This window comes from Schistocerca piceifrons, chromosome 1, assembly GCF_021461385.2.
Source record: "Schistocerca piceifrons isolate TAMUIC-IGC-003096 chromosome 1, iqSchPice1.1, whole genome shotgun sequence".
Classification (NCBI taxonomy): Eukaryota; Metazoa; Arthropoda; class Insecta; order Orthoptera; family Acrididae; genus Schistocerca; species Schistocerca piceifrons.
Window position 1 is genome coordinate 863,100,509 of NC_060138.1, and position 21,658 is coordinate 863,122,166.

At 41.1% G+C, this 21,658-nt stretch overlaps 1 protein-coding gene across 1 annotated transcript in view; it reads right to left on the reverse strand.

The window, feature by feature from the left end:
• LOC124716054 (lissencephaly-1 homolog) overlaps positions 1-21,658 on the reverse strand; it is a 174,917-nt gene that overhangs the window by 90,029 nt on the left and 63,230 nt on the right. The window contains exon 2 of the mRNA XM_047243141.1: positions 18,290-18,397. Within this exon, the coding sequence (XP_047099097.1) occupies positions 18,290-18,327 (38 nt within the window). The 5' untranslated portion in view covers positions 18,328-18,397. The remainder of the gene's footprint in view (positions 1-18,289; positions 18,398-21,658) is intronic.

The following is a 21,658-nucleotide window of genomic DNA, read 5'->3' on the forward strand; positions in this document are numbered from 1 at the left end:
GTGGGAATAATAGTAATTAGTGCATCAGTAAGAAAGACATTGTTTGAAGCCTATAATAATGTGCATTTGGATCGTGGCGAAAGATCCATAAGAAAATCAGAGGAAGTTATAGTCATGTGTCAAGTCAATTAACGGGTCCAATCTTCCATTTAACCTATCGTGAACCGTCTGGTGTCGAAACTGCAGACAGCAGAAATATTAAATTCCGCATAAAATGCATTTTCGTACGAGGATACTATAAGGGGACAATCAAAAAGTTTGTTCCAAGGCCGTACAGTCCAGAATCGGTATGCCAATCAGACAAAATCACCGTGTGCAATGAGGCAATCATCCCACCAACGCACTACACTGCCGCGTGAAGCAGTCCAAATTTCCTGCTGCACATCCTCGCCCGAAAGGAACCGTCCAGTCTGCAAGGCCTCTTTTAAGGGAGCGAAGGCCTGATAATCACATGGGGCGAGATCAGGACTATCGGGCAGCTGCTCCATTGTTTCCCACTTGAGTTGGTCCGTAATGGATGAGGCTGGCCTCCCTGATCAACCGGCGTCCTGTGCCAATCGCTACAAGCACGGAACTTCGTGTACCATTCCACAACTGTGGTTTTCGACCGACATGCTGACACACACAGTTTATTCATTTTCCGATGGATGTCACCAGTGTTCGTAATTTTGCAGCCAAGGAAAGAAACACAGTAAGTTTGTTTTGTTTGAACAGGTCTGGTAATATCGCTGCCATAGATCGCGATTCTGTATTAACCGGGTGCATGTTGGAAAGACAAGAATGAGACACTGATTCCTTGCCCACATGTCGGTACTTCTATACCCGCATCGGAGTCGGGCTACGTTGCATATATACTACAACACGTCATCAGCCGGAAATTTTTTGATTGCCCCGTATATTACACCAATGTATCAGACTCTCAAACGAGACAGACTGATATTAGCACCCGGGCTCTGAAAACCAATCAAGACTATTTAACGCGAACAAGGAACCAGGTTCTGGCGCAATTCTAATTTGATTTCACACTGCACACGCTGCAGAATTAGACCCTTTCGTAGCTCTTATTTCCGGAGAATCCCTAGCGTAGTAAAGAGACCCGCCTGAATGGGGAACAGTGCCGGCTACTTAAGATCGCAAAAAGGGTAAAAGATCATATGCACAGTATTACATACCAATATAGCTGACGTCCATCTCTTGCAAAATCCGAAATCAAATTCTAGGCTCACACATTATGACGCCCCACCCACAAAAAAAAAGAAGCAACAATACCTTATAGTGGACGGCGGATGTTCAAAAGAAACGCAAGCGTCGTCAGCTGCGCACCAAAGATGCCCATAACTTTTACACCATTTCTGGCGATACTGTTCAAAACAGGAAAGTATCGTCGTCGGAAAAAGAATTTTCACTTGGTACAGTGAATGGAAGCTCTGTTTAAATGCAGAGTAATGTAAGATAATGCCTACCACAAAGGGAAACACCCAATACTATCGGATTACAAGATTGGTGGTGAATTTGTTGAGGACGTCACATCATATAAGTATGACTTGAAAAGCATATAGAAAATGAACGTCTGAAGTGTTATTTTATGGCTGGGTGCGTCTAACAATGAAAAACTACGCGTTCTGTAGTAACCCCATAGTAATACCATCCAAAGGGTCCTAACAGGAAAAGCATTTAAAGATGAAAGAAACGTTTTTGATGGCATTAAAAACCTGGTTACGTATTTCTATTTCTTTAATAGTTATTTTTCTTTCATAGCTGACGTGGGTTACTTGTCATTCTGGAACTTCGTACATTACTGCTGATTCTAGGAATCAGTTTTAGAGAACAGCATAACTTCCATACAACTCTTCCATAAATAGCTCCACTGACAAATTCCTACGGTAAAAAACGCCAGGCTGTAGGATGGGGCAACAGTCAGGTAGTCTAGCACCTAGGGTATCGTGCGATAACGCGATCGCAATGATTAAACATTTCATCAGTCAACACAGTACATTTTCAGTAGGAAACTTTTACTCAGATGTTTCGTTTTGACCGCGAACAATAAGCCAATGGGAAAGAAATTGCCCACGGCACAACGGACTCCATCGTAGTTGCTACATTCAGCCTGTGTCTCATGTGACATGCTACAATGATGTCGCGCTAAGAGATTTCAACGAGTTGGATGATGATTATTATTTATGGCCGAGGGCCCTAAACAGCAAAGTAATTAGCACGCATGCATTAATGATACACCGACGAACATTGTGAAAATCTACTGAAAAAAGGTCCATAAAACGGAAAACCTAGTTTCATCGTCCCACGAGAATTGCAATGCAACCCCAATCAGGTGAGTTTCAGAAAAGCCCGTAATCCAAACGAGACACAGGAGAACAACTCTATAAAACCACGGATAAATTAACTGTAAAAACATGTTTAAAGAAAGGAGAGATTAACTGCAGCTGGATTACTACTTGTAAATAATGAGTGACCCAGCCACTTTTGTGATACTTTAAAATCTCACACCCAATATTTTGTGAAGAATTCCGGACACACACACACACACACACACACACACACACACACACACACACACACACACAGTTGAAATATGTCGAACTGACAGCTGTGTCCCGCATCTCTGACATACTGTGGGCTCCTCCCGACTAAGAGGAAGCCGTAAGCCATATTTCCATGGGCGATGTCCCACTCTAAGACGTAAGGGCTACTGCTTCAGAGGGTCGTGGGTGGAAGCAGGTAAACCATGGTCGCAACGAATTTTTTTGGAACGTAGTTTATTATTCCTCACTTCCAACTTATGCGCCTTAACATTATTGAAAAAACTAAAATATACACAAAGGTAAATTGAGGTGGACAAAAAATCTAAGGAGGACAACGTACTTTGAGAAGCGGAAATTACTATTCACTCCGCACCTTTCACTAGCAATAAACACCACGTTACTGACGCATGAATGAAAGTCAATAATTCGGTACATACAATATGCTTCCTTACGCGCCTACGCCGCATATTCAGCAGGAAAAACAGCTGGCTGCGAGCGAAATACGTTTCAAGATGCAAACTCTTTCAAGCAACACCTAATTTGCCTCTAACTGTTAACTTTTGTTGACGAACCAATTCATATGGAGCTGTAGTTCCAAGGACCCTTCAATGGATGATGGTAAATACACCCCTAAATAAATGTTCTCCTTTCAGCACAACAAGCAGAAACAGCTCGGGAAATTTTAGGGAGCCAATACGTTGAGTAAGACAGGGAGTTTCCGAAATCAATCTTCAACTGACAAATTTTGGGGGAGGGCGGGGGGAGGGAGAAAGACAATATTGCATCGCATTATACAGCAACAGACCAGCGATACACAAATGAACGCAAATATGTGTCTAGAAAAAATCCTCTTTAATGTTTACATTACTATAAGAGAGAAACTCAGTATATTTACGACATATAGCGATTCGATGCCAGTGTCCATTTCAATAAGACACTCCTAATTGTGTGTCCACTGGCGACGTTTCAATTACTATTGCACACATCCTTCATCAGGGTACTGTATGACTGCCACCAACCTCAGCATAAAAACATTGCTACTAATGAACTCATGGATATCATATTTTACATTTAGCATGAAAAAAAAGTGATCTAAAATTTTCATCCGCCTGTTCGTGTTCAGGACAGCAGGTTGTCATTTAACTTTGGAATATCTCATAATCTCCATTGGTTGATTTGAAACATTCACAGGCAAGCTGGCTTTGAGTTTCTATTGAAAATGGCTTATATTCGGCGTCAAATCTTTTGATTTTGGAGACCCTCAAGGTTTCCCACGAAGTACCAGAATCTCCCTTGTCTTCGTACAGTTTATTGGTTTTTGCGAGCAACCCTATTCTGATTTGTGACTCAGTTCTCAATAATTCTTGTTCCCCAAAAGTCATTTCCTCCCACTCGTGTCAATTTCTCCCGTAGCAGCGTTACATGATATTCATGTAGTTAGTCGCCTGACGTGTGAATACGTTATTGCAATTTTAGAATACAGTCATCTACAAACGATGAAATCTTTGAACAGGAAACTGACCAGAAATCCAACTGAGCGATGAATGAATTGATCACGACTACCTTTATGTTTATGGTCAGTCTGATTCTAGCAACCGGTTTTCTTTAAGTTTCTTCATGCACGAGGTTATTTCCTGAACATATCCACATCAGATTCCAGCCCGGTATTACAGAAATTCTCCCCGACTGCTAATAGCTGCAATTATACTTTGGGTATGCATCACCAATCCCACACCCGTCTTCCTACCCTCCCGTGAATAGATTTATTTTTCCTGTCAGCAACGCCTCTTTCGTCATTAATTTAGACAGTATTTTTCCTCTTTATTGTATTTAAATCTGTAATTCTACAGGAAGAAATAGCTAACATGAACTTTAATTTAAAACCACTTTTTCTTTAAGTTGTTCACATATGACATTTCTTTTGTGGACGGTTTTATTCATTTTTCTAGATTCTTCCATTACTAGAGTTCATACAACGGTGAACAACTTTTGGCTTTTCGAAATTAACTTCATCGCTACACTTACATGAGCAACATACAATTTTGGACTCTAAGGTTAGATACAGTACTTAAGACTAAATTTTCCTGGTGCTTCTTTTCTCAGATTTTATTTTTCATTGTGTCGTTTTTTCGGATTATTTCCTCAGTACTTATTAAAAATATTCCGAACAGTTGCATTAACTATCCCCTAGTTTCTTTCTGAATGTCAAGCTATACAAACAAATTAGACACTGGCTGATTAACATGTTCATTCTGAATACACTGAAAGTAACTTTAGATGGCTCTGCATTATCTTCAAAACATATTGGTAATGGTTCATGACTATGATAATCGTAATGGGCTGGTTTTTGCACTGTCTGTGTATCATACACAATAAAGATACATAACGTTAATCTATACGATTATTAGAGTTTAGCAGTTGGATTTCGATGGCGCCAGTTGAGTCAGACCATCTTGGAAAATCACACATGGCATAGAGCTGTATTCAAGACAATATCTACATCCATGCACACTGTGGATGAAACACCTATCAGAGTTACAGAACTTCGTGACAAAAGCAGAGGTCTGATTAGTCTCGCCCGATAAAATTTTACAAAGCTTACTGTATTGAACACATTCACTGTGACTACAAGCAAGATTAAACACACATCTCTGTCTGCGGTATATACAGCAAACTTAATCTTTACAACTAATAACTTAAAAGCAGAAGAGTTAAAATTATATTTAATATAATTTTATGAATAACGTATGTTAAGTACAAAACTTTCGGGAAATAAAGTACTTCGGATTTACATCTTCCTATAATAAAGCGTCCTAATTCTAAGTTTCAAAAATCTCTTACAGAACCACGAATTCTGCAGTACGCCTATCCCGACGAAAATCCTGCTTACTATAAATACGACGACTAACAAGGGTTAGCTGTATCAGCAGTAAGGGTTAACCACTACTACAGAACTAAGGAATGGTCTAAAAACTTGTCACAATATAACTTTTAGCTCTTTAACGGCATAGTTCCAATCTTTGTTAGATCGTTGGGATATATTTTCTCCAAAAAATGGGGCTTGATCTGCAGATGCACAGTGTGGCTGAAAATCACGCAAACGGAAGAACACAAGATCGATTTACGAAGAGATGATGTACAATTTACACATTCTTAGAGCTGCAAAAAACAAAACATGTTCGTCTTCAACGCTCTTTCGGCACTATTATGACAATAGAGGGGAACAGGAAAATTTCTATTGCTGTCAGGATTTTGACGATGATTAAGCTTAGGTCAAGTTACCGAACGTTGAGGCGAGAAAACGAATAAACTGGAGGAGCTGCGGAAGGACACCAGTTATGAATAACCACACACATTCCCTCCAACTCTCTCTCTCTCTCTTACTGGAACAGATTACGAATGAACTGTCGACTCACAATCAAGGACTTTAGTAACCAACGACGTCGTCGTCCTGCGCGACAGCAGACGACCACAGATGACACTCCTACAACGACTTTGATGAAGCAAATGAAATGATTTGATTGATTGACTAATTGAGAGGGGTTATGGGACCAAACGGCGAGTTCATCAGTCCCGCAATTTCGAAGTTAGTCACAGAAGAAATAGTGTCCGCTAAAAGTGGACGGATCCAGTCGGGGGAGTCAAATTATAAAATAATGAACATTAAACGCACATAGTAAAAGGCATAAAAGGTGGGACCAAATCTAAAAACTGGATGAAAGGGGCGGTCATGGGGGGGGGGGGGGGTCACAGACCGAGAAGACTGGAAAAGAGGTCCCAACCACAACCAACCTGCCCCTGCTCCAAGACTAAATAGAACCTTATACCTGGAAATAAAAACCACTATCACGTAGGAAACTGAAGATCAGTTCAGCCGTCCGTGAATCGTCTGCTAATATTAAATTTAAGGAATCGGGAAGACTATACTTAGCATGAAGGGCTGGAAGAATCGGACATTCCACCAATATGTGGCTCCACAACCACATTGTGGGGGTGGATCGTTATGTAGTAGGAAACAATTGGTGAGCCTGGCATGACCAATGCGTAGACAGCATAAAACAGTGGAATCCTTTCAAGAGGAGCGGAAGGAGGAGCTTCAAACTGCAGTAGACTCCTTGGCTGTACGGCGTTATTACTATCAGCAATAGCGCACCAGATAGCATATCATTTTTGGGCAAAGAGAGATCTGACGTAGATCCGCTTATCCGCAGCTGGAATCATGAAAGGAAATGAGGGTAAGTTGTATCTGCTTCTCTAGCCAAACGGTCAGCCAGTTCATTCCCTGGGATGACTACACGACTTGGGATCCAGAGAAAGACAACGGAACAGGCGGCACGGCCAAGGGCAGAGATAAGGTCATGGATAGGAGAGACCAAAGGGTGACAAGAGTAGCATCGGTCGATAGCCTGCAGACTGCTCACTGAGTCTGAACAAAATAAAACACTGTGGAGGGCGGCCTGAGAAACAAAAATAAGGGCTCTGTGAATGGCTAGAAGCTCCGCTGTAAACACACTACTTGATCCCGGCAATAAATGGTGTTCTAAGCCAGCAGGAGACGTGAAAGCGTATCCCAGTTCACCGACTGTCTTAGAACCATCAGTGTAAAAGATGGTGGCACCCTGTAACTCTGCAAGGATGGCACATACAAAACGCCGGAAAACCAAGGGAACGACAGAGATCTTAGGATCCTGGAATAGATCGGTCCTAACCCGTGGTCTAGGCACCATCCAGGGGGGGAGGAAGGGGTGGGAGGGTGTATGGGAGGAAAGACACGGCACAGGGTGCATTCCAGTGAGTGGAGATGGAGATCCCGACAGGGGGAAGCGAGCCGCATGCCAACCGGCAATCCCACCCGTGGGCGGATGCCAGGAGGGAGACATCCCTGGCTGGCAGTCAGCACAGGGTACACAGGATGGTCAGGGAATTGGCGAATAGCGATTGCGTAAGAAAGCAGAAGTTGGCTCCGACGAATATGCAGTGGGGGAATCCCCGCTTCTATGAGGAGACTATCAACGGGACTAATGCGAGAGGCACCAACAGCCAGACGCCCCTGTCAATGGTGAACAGGGTCATGCAGTTTCAAAGTGGAAGGAGCTGCTGACCCATAAACCTGACTATAATAATCTAGTCTGGACAAGACCAGAACACGGTAAAGAAGGAGATGAGCGGAAAGGTCTGCACCCCAAGATGTGTGGACCAGGAGGCGGTGAGCATTACACTTCCGCATTTACTTACGAATCGAACATGCAACGGAAATACTGACGATGAAGTTACTATGGTTGCTTAGCTTTTTATTGCCTTTGATATGTGCAGTGTAAATCTGGCGACATGCTTTCACTGGCACAAAAAACAATGCAAGTGCTCGACGAAAGATGGGAAATGTTTAGAAAAATGAATTATGTTAAGAGAATATAAGCTTACTAAATATATTTCTCTTCGCTCACGTCAGTCACTTCTGTGACATTAGCCATAGTCGTATTACTTTTCCATTTCGAAACTTTTTAACTAAAGCAACAATCACCTGTTTTACAGCACCCGTCGGCTGCATGTATAGTGAATCAGCAATAAATAAAATTATCCTGTTGTGCCCTATGGTTGTGTGGTCAGAGTTATGCATTAAATGTAACGCATAACAATGCTGATCATCAGTGTCAACGGCCATACAAAAGCCCGCCACCAAATTTTACTCTACGCTGTAACTGTTTGTTACTATATGTGCGCTTCAGCCAGCGTGCATTTTTGGACTGGAAGCTCCGATATGGAGCTGAAGGGAAAAAAAACCGCGCTACATACTATTACGGCAATAACATGACCGTCAGCTAAACAAGAAGGTAACTGAACCAGCCCCAAAGAATTTCTTCAATATTCATGAATGGTAATTCGTATTTATCTGTTATAGGACGACCACAAAATGAATGAATGAATCACTCGACAGGGCAAATGTCGTCTACGATAGCGCCTGGTGAAATCCGAATCATTATGCAAACAGTACCAATGACAACCCTTATTAAACACTACTGGCCATTTTTTCTTCGGTGATAGGCCTATCCGTCCATAACTTTAAAAGACTACACTAGTGCTGTAACAATATGTTGTTGATACTATAAGACGAAGGTGCCCGGATTTATACGGGCACAAACACTTGCCAGAAGTACATTAAATGTATTCGCAATTGCGTGCATGTCCAAAGGAACTTTGTATTGTAATCAGAATAACACAGGCACTGTACTTACTGGAAGGGTTTACCTGTTCCATGCCCCTCCATCGCCTCTAGGACGGTTCTCGCCGAACACATTTGATGAATATTTGTTTCTGGGCAAGTGGCGCGCATTGTAGGAGGGCTCTTCAAAAAGTTTCTGAACATTCGTAATTTAGCGCCAATTGTGTGTTGGATCGATGGGGTCATACGCGCCAAAGACTAAACAGCCTACGTGATGAGTGCTTAAGCCGGACTCGGTGTTACGAACGCTTCATACGGTTTAAAAATGGCCGAACGGAACTTAACCCTCCGTTACATGTACCGTGGACTGTGAGCCCGCGGTTTTAACTTCCGGTCAACAATGAATTAAGAATTTAAGATTTCCGTTAGTGACTTTTTCTACCTGCCCCTCTTTCCTTAACGAATCACTGTCAGCAACAGCAGACCGTCATTGTCTGAAGCAGCAAACTGATGAGGAGCGGATTGTCAGTCCACGCGGGTGCATTCTTGGGAGTGTGTCCTGTCGTCAGTTTTTCTATGTATTTTTTCTGGTATTATTACAAAATATAAATAATGACATTTGTAAAAGTTGTGTATTTATTTCCTTTCTTAGAAAATTTAGTTGCCCTACTTGTGAATCAGTTTATGAACATTTTCAACGACCAACAATGATTCCTCGAAGAAGTTTTACTTCTTATGTTCAGAAGGTTGATGGACGACGAGCAGCTGTCGAAATGGATGGACGAAGAGCTTGCAAAGTCAAACTTCAAATGTGATCACGATTCTGAAAGAGCATTTTCTGGACGAAAATGACAGTATTGTTAAATTTGACTTGTATGTTCGGAAAGATGGCCATTTATAATTTTTTCCTCTCTTCCGAATATTGCTGGATTCAATGGATACGTAATTTAAAGGAGCAATTCAAACTCAACCATTTCCACATAAACTAAAGTTCTTGCGTGGTTATTTGTCAATGCAAGTAAAGCAAATACTCAAAAAAGCATCAAGAACCTTATCACGGAAATTTTGGGATTACCAAAATGAGAATTCACTTCAAGAGCTCCACAAGTATCTGAGGAAGATGCAACTTCCGTAATGGGAAGAAAAACAGGCCAACAAGATTTTGTTGCAGGCTGTGCCAAAAATGTGTGTATCTGTAACATGTCGCAGCATACCTGAGCAGTGAATGCAGTGAAAATAGCAACCACGGTGAATGATTTGCCTGAAATAGCCTGTGTGCCATAAATTACTATTTTTCTGGAAATAATCGTTGCTTAATATTCATTCATAAAACCGAATGAACGGTAATTTCGGTGGTAGCAGCAAATGTTATTTTAGGTTAAGGGTAAATTAGAGCTTTTTTTTTTACAGTACTGATGCTCAAATCTTCAATGTTTACGAATTCAATGCTTTATTTATATTGTCCACGTTCAAACATATTATATTTCCCTACAAAACTAATAACATTATTCGTCAAACTGGTAGTAAATGAAATGCGGACTCTCAGTCCGCGTGCGTGTAATGGTGTTAAAATGATCCCGTGTGTAACGGACAGTTAAAGATGACCCTCGTTCAGGTCGCCCTTCGACGTCTGCCGACGACTATCATGTCAGGAACGTCAACGAAACTGTGCGTGCCTATCGAAGCCTCACTGTCGAGAGATTGCAGAAGACTGTAACATTTCAGTTGGATCATATCATGAAATCGTGACAGCATCTTGCAATGCAACGCGTTGCCGACACGTTCGCCCCCACGGCTCATCCGTAAAGACCAGAAAAGACCTACGCCTCGCAATCTGAAGAGCTTTTGGAGCCCGCAATCTTCACAATGGGCCGGGAAGGGTTCTCCAAGACAAATGTCCAAGCAGTGGTGGTAGTTTTCTTTGACTTCGAAGGATTAGTTCATCATGAATTAGTTGCCCGGGGGCAAACGTTAATGGATCGTGACGTGTTGCGACGTCTGCGAGAAAATGAGAGAAGAAAACGGCTTGAAATGTGGCGAGACAATTCATGACTCTTGCATCACGATTAACGCACCTGCACATTCATCCCTTTTGGTGCAAGACTACTGCACAAAAAACTAAATCGCTGTGCTGGTTCATCCTCCGTACTCTCCAAACCTGGCCCCTGCAGACCTTTTTTTGCAACAATAGACGAGATAAAAGATAATTCGCAGACGGCTCTTCGCGCGATCCACTTAGGCGGCGTCCTACGTGAGTGAATTGTTGCGAAAGCTCTGCGGTGCGGCGACCGCGCGAAAATATCAAACAATGGCCAGCGGTCAAATTGTCCTACGTGAGCGCGCACGTGCGGGGCAGTGTGCGACGCGAGTTGTGGCGAAGCGGACGCGATCTAATTGATTTCCGTGCGAAGTGGACGCGGTTTGCGATGTGTTTTTCATCTTGACATGGCTTGCACAGCTGCTCGTGATGATACTTTGTTATCCCTTTAGTAAATTGCCTTAAGGTGTATTTGGTATATTTCGTCATACATCTTGGAAAAACGCCACCTCTAGCTCATTTATTGATTCAAGATCTCGGATGTTGTGTAATAAAGTTATTGCTTTTACAATATGTAGTGCCTTTTCCACACTAGTTTCGATATGTTTATGCAAAATTCTAAATTTAAACGTTACAGAACCAAATGTCTATTTAGATGTTATAGACCCAAATGTCCCCCATGAACCATGGACCTTGCCGTTGGTGGGGAGGATTGCGTGCCTCAGCGATACAGATAGCCGTACCGTATGTGCAACCACAACGGAGGGGTATCTGTTGAGAGGCCAGACAGACGTGTGGTTCTTGAAGAGGGGCAGCAGCCTTTTCAGTAATTGCAGGGGCAACAGTCTGGATGATTGACTGATCTGGCCTTGTAACATTAACCAAAACGGCCTTGCTGTGCTGGTACTGCGAACGGCTGAAAGCAAGGGGAAATTACAGCCGTAATTTTCCCCGCAGGCATGCACCTTTACTGTATGGTTAAATGATGGTGGCGTCCTCTTGGGTAAAATATTCCGGAGGTAAAGTAGTGCCCCATTCGGATCTCCGTGTGGGGACTACTCAGGAGGGCGTCGTTATCAGGAGAAAGAAAACTGGCGTTCTACGTATCGGATGATGATGATGATGATGAGTTGGGTTGAGGGGACGCTCGACATCACGGTCATCATCGCCCTGACGAAAAATTAACAGGAAATCTCGTAGGTGAGGACGAAGGCTGTCCCCACAAGCAAAGAAGTTTCTAACGTACTAAAGTCTGCCGCCCTTCCCCACCAGTTTTGGGATGAGACCTGATAGTTCACAAAATTTCACCACTCTATTAACACTGGTATCGGTATCTGCAAGGACGCTGAGCAGATCTCCAGCGAAACCAAGGGCTGCTCTATTATCAGTATACAGGACACACGGAGCCACAATATGCTGAACGCCACAAACTTCACAGAAAGGTGGATCCTCCCCCGGGAGGAGAAAGCTATGTGTGAAAGGTCTATGACCGTCTACGTATCGGAGTGTGTAATGTCAGATCTCTTAATCGGACAGGTAGGTTAGAAAATTTAAAAAGGGAAATGGATAAGTGAAAGATATAGTGGGAATTAATGAAGGTCGCTGGCAGGAGGAACAAGACTTGTGGTCAGGTGAATACATGTTTATAAATACAAAATCAAATAGGGGTAATGCAGGAGTAGGTTTAATAATGAATAAAAAAAAGGAATGCAGGTAAGCTACTACGAACAGCATAGTGAACACATTATAGTAGCCAAAACAGACACGAAGCCCACGCCTACCACAGTAATACAAGTTTATATGCCAACTAGCTCAGTAGATGAAGAGATTGAAGAAATGTATGATGAGATAAATGAAATTATTCAGATACTGAAGGGAGATGAAAATTTAATAGTCCTGGGGACTGGAATTTGGTAGTAGGAAAAGGAAAATAGTGGGTGAATATGGAATAGGGGTAAGGAATGAAAGAGGAAGCCGCCTGGTAGAATTTTGGACAGAGCTTCATTTAATCATAGCTAACACTTGGTTTAGGAATCATGAAAGACTGCTGTATAAGTGGAAGAGGCCCGGAGACACCAGAAGGTTTCAGATAGATTATATAATGGTAAGACAGAGCTTTACCAACCAGGTTTTAAATTGTAAGGCATTCCCAGAGGCAGATGTAGACTCTGACCACAATTTATAGGTTATGAACTGTAGATTAAAACCGAAGAAACTGCAAAAAGGTGGGAATTTACGGAGATGGAACGTGGATACACTGAAAGAACCGGAGGTTGTAGAGAGTTTCGGAGAGAGGTTGCGTTGGGTTGTTTTGGGGGAAGAGACCAAGCAGCGATGTCATCGGTCTCATCGGCTTAGGGAAGGGCGGTGAAGGAAGTAGGCCGTGCCCTTTCAAAGGAACCATCCTGGCATTTGCCTGGAGCGTTTTAGGGAAATCACGGAAAACCTAAATCAGGATGGCCGGACGCAGGACTGAACCGTCGTCCTCCCGATGCGAGTTTCAGAGAGCATTAGGGAACGATTGACAAGAATGCGGGAAAGAAATACAGAAGCAAAATGAGGATAATGGAATGTAGTCGAATTAAATCGGGTGATGCTGTGGGAATTAGATTAGGAAATGAAACACAAAGTAGTGGATTATTTTTACTATTTGGAGGGCAAAATAACTGGCGATGGTCGAAGTAGAAAGGATATAAAATGTAGACTGGTAATGGCAAGGAAAGCGTTTCTGAAGAAGAGAAATTTGTTAACATCGAGTATAGATTTAAGTGTCAGGAAGTCGTTTCTGAAAGTATTTGCTTGGAGTGTAGCCATATATGGAAGTTAAACATGGACAATTAACAGTTTAGACAAGAAGAGAATAGCAGCTTTCTAAATGTGGTGCTACAGAAGAACGCTGGAGATTAGATGGGTAGATCATGTAACGAATGAGGAGGTATTGAACAGAACTGGGGAGAAGAGGAATTTGTGGCACAGCTTAACTAGAAGAAGGGATAGGTTGGTATGAGATGTTCTGAGGCATCAAGGGACCAATTTAGTATTGGAGGGCAGCGTGGAGGGTAAAAATCGTAGAGGGAGACCAAGAGGTCAATACACTAAGCAGATACAGAAGGATGTAGGTTGCAGTAGGTACTGGGGGATGATGAAGCTTGCACAGGATAGAGTAGCATGGAGAGCTGCACCAAACCAGTCTATGGACTGAAGACCACAACAAGAACCAAATGAACATTATACCACCATTCTTGCCCGAGATAACAGATAGTAAAGAAATATTTAACTGTTACCTGCAGTCGTTCTTTCTGGAAAAGGCCTCATTAAACGTTCCGTTAGTGGAAATGCTGCATCACCTAGAAAAACATATGGACACTTATGATACTGGCAAAAATTATTCTTCTGGTAGTTTTTGTCTTCCCTTTTCTACTGAATGTCGGAAGGGGCATTCATCAAACACACCTGCGTCATTGTCTTTGCCGTGGGAGCCTACATTCACCATGAAAAACCTATAATTTGCGTCGGTGACGGCTAATAATCCAATGGAAAAGGAGGATTTGTAGCAGTAATACATGGAACCAGATTTACTGGGTTTTTTAATACGAATGTGTTTCGCATCAATGTGGAAACAGCCGTTTTAGAAGTTCTGAATGAAAAAGTGAGTTGGAGGAATGGTATGTCCGTGGCTAAGTACCTGGAATGATAAAAATCTGTTGATTTCTTATGTTTTTTTAAATTTGTTTAAAAATTTGGTAGGTTCTAAATTGGACAATAGTATTTTTCGTTTTTGTGTATGTAACGCGATATAGGGAACATCAAGGAATAATATAATTAATTATACAACCTGTCCCTTTCACAATTGCCGACAACACAATGGTGTGCTTGTCTTTGATGACACGCTACCAAGCTCGAAATTATAGTCACTGTAGTATTCAGAGTGATATCCTGTCATTATGTGCCTTTAACATCTTTTGAAATAGATCGTCAACACGCCATCAGTTGTTATGATACAGAGCGATTCAGTGGAAAAGTAATTATAAATCACGTAGGTCAAATTTGCCAGAAGAGCACGGTTAACTGTTGAGGCTTACGTATCTTATCAGTTATGTCGTTAAACAATCGCATTGATGTCCTACGCTTCTATGTACAAGGATGAGTCAGTAGTATGGGGAGTTTGACACTAAATTTGCCTCATGTTCGCTCAGCTCATATAGCGTATGGAAAGTTCCGTTTTCACTGAGCGCGGATATACCTGTCGCCATTAATTCTAAACAATCAAGTCAACAATTCATAGAGTCCCCCACAGAAACGACAATTGTTAAAGAGACAGTATAACAACTTTTTAGTACCGTTATGCGTTGAAGTCTTTCTTTTTAAATTTTTACTTCAGGTGAAGTCGCAAAGAAAAAACTGAAAAATACAAGCGACACGTTTCCAAAAGAATTGAAAAAATATCTAAGCCTCGTTCTGGGGCTGGCGCCGACAGTGGACCGGTATGAAGAGGCACTTGGCCAAATTTTGAGTCCATGCTATTTTTAAATGATATTTTGACAACGAAAAACAAAAGGGAACTTATCAGCCAGAACACTCAGCAGCGAGCACGTCTTCGGAATTTTTGGACTCTACATGTGTTACTACATTAGAAGACGAAATGGATGTGAGGGACACAGAAAATGCCTTTGAGAGTGCTACTGTCAGTATCAGTTGCGAGACTCCCAATGACAATAGTGTTGACGACAACGATGAGCCTGAACTTCAGGCTCCTGTAGTTGAACAGACAGAGCAGGCCATGCTGCTGATTTCCCAAGCAACAGAAACTACCCACAATGATAGCATCCCTTTAGGCTCGATAAATCCACCGGTTGCAACAGAAACAAACATTAGTAAAAGATGGGCTATACCCATTTCGCCAATCAGAGAGAGAGAAAAATACTACGTCAGGACCAAGAAGATAACAATGATGAAGACCTATTGTTCGAGGCACCTAAATACGCCACAGGCGCCACAAGTTGATCATTCACATCTTACCAATGTTTGAGAAATGTAAAAGTTTAAGTACATGCGGTTATGTGAATAATGAAGTAAAATGACTTATTATTTGTTAAGTGTTCTTACCTTAACGCCACCATCATCAACCTTTCAACTAAAATAGGTCACTAGAAACTAGTTGAATTTGATGGCAGAACAGGTTTTGTAGCGTCGACGATATAATCAAACGTTGTGGGTAACATTCGAGCATACTCCTTGAATAGCAAAAGGTCGACATTTCAGTTCTTCATACATATGGTGACATTCTCCATGAATATGCTTTTCCAAATATAGTTTCATTTCTTTGTTTTAGACAAGATTTCTTCAGTATTTGATACTTGGGATACGAGTTTTCCATTAAAAATGTCTTTCTTCTGACCATAATGAATGTAGTGTACTGAAAAGGCAAGTGAGCTAACACCAGAATAACGCGTCTGCTCCCTCAACTATTCACGACTGAACGGGCTACTTGCAGGTGGCGCGCTCAGGCAGCGCGATCGGCACCTGCGCCCTCGAATAAAAATACTTCAGCATCTTTCTCCATTCTGTGGTGAGATATGGATTGTTTCGCCTCTAAAAACCAATTCCAATACGTCGGTTACATTTTATACGCAGGAACGTATCACCTAAAATTAACCAAACGTAATGTAGCCGGCGACCACATTTTTCACTGTAAACACTCTAAATTTGATACGATAGCTCACTTAGAAATTGATTATCACAATGACTATGGCAAATATCGAAAAAATTGACACTTCATCAAGCTGCGATACGATACTGTAAGATAAGGAAAAATCAGTTCTTTGCAACAATTAGTTTTCTTATAATCGAATGAGAAGTATTATATAGTGAAGAAAACTTCCAAAACTGAAATAAGCGGTTTTTAATTTTTTAAAGGAAAAGGAGAAAATCTACCGAAAAACTAACTATAGGAGTTGATGTAGCTTTGCTTCATTAACATACAGTATTTTTTACTCCAAGAAAAACGCAAAACACTTTTTCTCATGAACTGTTAATCATCCGCCGCGCAGCTGGCAATTCACGTAGCTTCACAATGCGTCGCTCGCCTGTTCACGCGGACCGACAGCGCGCCGCGTTCGCGTTTACCACTCACGTAGGACGTGGTGTAAGAGACTACCAAGACTGCTTCCGGAAACAGCGTTGGGAGTGGTGTATCAGTTGTGAAGGAGAATATTTCGAAGGAGACCATGCACAATAAGTAAACGGTTAGCAAAATTTTGTTGACAAAGTTCCGGAATTTTTTTGGATATACATCGTGTCTTACTCATCCAAACTCTTTGATATTTTATTATACCTCAACCTATCACGCGCTAGCTAAAGTGCCACACATATAATGTAAATTAACGAAAAAGGAGAGAGGGTGCGTATTTATGGCTTCTGCGATGGTAATGCTGCTGCCGCCGTCAAAGAATGCCGTCGGTGCTTTTATAAACGTCGAAACCCTGATCGTGGAGCGTATTAGGGTTTTGAGCACATTGCGTGAAACATAAAATGGCTCTGAGCACTATGCGACTTAACTTCTGAGGTCAACAGTCGCCTAGAACGTAGAACTAATTAAGCCTAACGAACCTAAGGACATCACACACATCCATGCCCGAGGCAGGATTCGAACCTGCGACCGTAGCGGTCGCTCGGTTCCAGACTGTAGCGACTAGAAAAGCACGGCCACTCCGGCCGGCCGTGAAACATATTCTTCCCATTTTTGTTTTAACACGTATTTGAATAACCTGTGCAGAAACAGCAACCCGTTGTAGAAGTGGTGCACCGTTAGTTCTACTGTTAGCACATGGCGACTTTCTGCGCGTATTAGTGTCACACGAACACGTGTAAGGCGAACATTACATGCGGAAAACTTAACCATTTCACAATACAGCGGGTCCACAATCTTCAAATTGACGACAATGCCACACGACTTGAATTTTTTTTCACTGGTTAAATGACAATCGTCGTTTGTTTGGCGTGGAACAGAATCAGCAATATACGTAATAATCAACGACAGTCACAGTAAAACCTACACAATCTACATTAAACGTATTCTATCTTTGAAACCATTCGGGATACTGCGGATGTCCACACGAAGCCTTTTGCTTCTAATGATCTTCGTGTCATATCCCTGAATACTGACCTCCCACCTGGGACACATTGCAGACTGTGAAAGTACTTTAGTTACGGCGAATGAACATAACATACAGTGGTTTGCTAAATCGGATTACCTTTCATTGTATCAAGTATCTCAAGAACTGACAACTGTGTGAAACATACAGTGCCTGATGACAATGCGACAACTTCGTTGCTGAGTTTTGAGCCAAAAATCTTCTCCATTTTCTGATAACTAATATTGCTGCAGAGCCCTGAACCTGCGCCTACGCTATAACGGTAGTTCTCTTTACCTTCCACACAAAATTAAGAAAGTAATTCTCTTGTTTTATCTTCAACATAAGATTAAGAACTTCACGGAAATTAGGGGTGAGTTGGAAATTTCTTTAAGGGTGATCTGTGTTGTATACTTACAGCTCCTCCCGCTGCCGTTGAGACAACACCATTTTCATGATCCGTAGAGTTTGGGAGCGAGAGCCGGCGAGAAGGCGTTCAATGCGCTTACCACATCATGTGGACGATCTGCAAAAGAGACGACGTACAAACCATCAGAGCACCATTATACATCACCAGAACGGCAAACATTCTGACAGTGTGCTTTTGGAGCACACACTAATCTGTTAAGAAACGAGCCCACTTTCAAATAAATTGTGAAATCTACAAGACTACAACAGTACAAGTCAATTACTATCTTACTTCTGTTTCATCGAACATGTATTTGCTCATCGGGCAGTGTGTCAGAGAATTAACCTAAGAGATAAACTTCAACTGAAATCTACACGGATATAATGCAAACGTGCTCGCCCACAGTCACAGCTCGTAATTTCTTCTGACCATGGAGGAGTCTTTATATAGCCAGTCCAGGCGCTGTTTCTGCAACTTTGTAAGAAATATCTTCGACAAATGTGCCGTACTGGGCATATTCCATAAAATATTTTACTGGCCTACATCTCATCTCCTCGCTAAATCGTAAATTTCGTTTGCTGTCAATGAACGCTATGTAACTCAAATCGGCAGTAAAACTCCTAAAGTGTGTATCATTAACCTCTGACAAAGGGCAAGCGGTTTTAGGCAGAGCTGAAGCCCAGCCGACATTAGTGTGATCATTTCACGACGCACAGTTATCTTCAAGGACGGTATAATTTGTTACCGAAAGGCGCACAGTTTGTTTCTAATAGGAAAAACAAAGTACACGAACCTAAATTTTGGTATCATTTAAAAAATTGAGAACTACACGAACAAAATGACTTTGATATGAAAAGAATCATCAAAGTAAATTTGAGGCTAACGCTTTAACAACGCACTTTCTTGATTTCACCCGACAATAATTCGAAAATGTAATTTTGAGCAATGTAAAGCAACAAGAGAAATATGGATTAATCTGAAGAATCGCGGATGTTTATTGTACTCGTATATTGATCATAATACCATATTATATGTGGTCTGCTTCAGTGATTGAAGAGTATCCTTTGGTGTTTGTTTTGTCTTTGTTTCACAATAACATAGCAAAATGGTTTAAATGGCTCTGAGCACTATGGGACTTAACATCTAAGGTCATCAGTCCCCTAGAACTTAGAACTACTTAAACCTAACTAACCTAAGGATATCACATACATCCATGCCCGAGGCAGGATTCGAACCTGCGACCGTAGCAGTCGCGCGGTTCCGGACTGAAGCGCCTAGAACCGCATTACATAACAGGAACTGGACTTGTTTCAGACAAGAATATGGGGGAGGAGGCGTATTGTAGCGAGACGAACGATGTCTTACGTAACAGATTATTGCTGTAACGGAAGTGTCTTTCCCAAATCGTCAGTAAATTAACGAATTAAATATTGACTGTAGAATATTATCTGGGTCAATCCATACCTAGTGCTCAGTACTGGTTGTCTCATCAACTAAAAAAATTTTTTACATTTGCTGGATGAAGTCCGTAATGTTTAGTGGACACAGAAATATTTCGAAATTTTTTACAGTTTATCATCAAAAAAACGCCAGCCATTTTTGTTCCAGGCCGCAAGTTTTTTTTGCATTTGCTATAGCATCTGCGTTTTTTAAAAATATTTCAGCAATGGGTGCCCTACTTTTCAAATGAAAAACAATTAGTTCAGCACACACTGGCATATCAATTAAAACCATCATCACCTAGTTGAATGTATTTCGTAAAATATTTTTAATAGCTGAAAGTTATTGGTAGCAAATTAAAAGACCTAAATATTTGAACAGTAGCAGTTTTTCAAAGAAGTGGCAATTTCTCAGCCTTAATATTTTCTGTGCTATGACATTGCTGCTTTTGATAGTATTTCAACGGTGAGAAGTTTACACTAGAAAAGACTACAAAAAACAATTTTTGAACTTTTTCACTTTTTGGCCTGCAGTACCTTTTTGTTAGTGGAACAGAAGAAAATTTGAAAATTAAACACTTAATAAACCTTTATGATATCAAACTTTAGTATAAATTTCAACTTTGAGGTTCAATGGGAAGTCGTGAAAAAAATTACAAGTGAGTCAAAAATAGGTTTATTTAACAACTGCAATATTTAGGCAAATGAAATGAAGTACATCAATTATATAATATAAACAGATCTACGATTATTTGATATTTTTTACTGAAAATGAGCCAACTAATTACTTTATCTTATTATTTATTTAAATGTGTGCTGTGCGCCTCGCCATCTCGCCGCCCGCCAATCGCCGCATCGACACGAACAGGTTAAATCCTTACAATTGTATCCGTGTGGACCAGTGTTAAATTTGTTCCTAACGGTTCAATAATAACTTAACTTTTACCAGAATTGCCCTATCAATTAATTATCCTAATCACTAACCTGGACAGGGTCCTTTCCACATGTTGTGCAATCCGAGTGTACCGAAATGAGGATTTAAAGTTCATGTTAATATGAATTACGTGCAGACCTATCCATGCTAGAAAGATGTTTAAGGAGCTTTATTGTTAATGAAAATATAAGCAAAGAACAAAGGTTTGCTAAAGTTGGAAAATAATTTTGGATTTGGTTTAGTAATGAAGCTTAATTAACTTGAGACAAAATTAATGGTAGTTAAAGGAGGGAGTAATCAGACAAAAAGAGTAGTAACTCAATTTGTAAACCTTGAGTGCTTAATGCTTCCAATAGTTAATAGTTTCAACATAGTGATCATAACAGTTTCAGGGTCCCCCCCCCTCCACTCTTTTCTTTTCTATTCATTTTAAATTCTGAAGTGTACTGAACTGATTTGACCAGCAAAGTTAAAGTCAATATAAAACCTAAATTTATCAGTGTTTGCTCTTATTAAAATTGACATTGTATGTGTTTCAAAAGTGCCATTTCTAGAGTAACCTATGCCCGATTTCAGTCGGATCAATAGACAAAACGCAGTTTGTAGTAATCATTAGAGTGTAATGTTGTGTATTTCTAGCTTGTCCAAATTAGTACAGAAAAGGAAAATCTTAGTTCAGTAGAATTTTCTGGTTCTAAAATTTACCATATAATGCAGTATTACTACGTGTTGTTATGCATGTACGTACATCCACTTATACATGGAAAAAACTCAATGCCTAATTAGGCTGGCGACCGTATTACTAACAATTGGTAGCATCTGCTGTGTATGTTTCTTGCCCGTCCTAACGTGTAGTTGCACTTTAGACTTGCTTGACGTATCATTGTTGTTACTGAGTGGGCGTAAGTCTGATTTTGCCTCCATTCAGGTACACGCGGTCAACATATTTACTAAAATCCTTTCTTATAAGGTGAAGCCCGTCAACTTACCATAGTACAGGCTTTA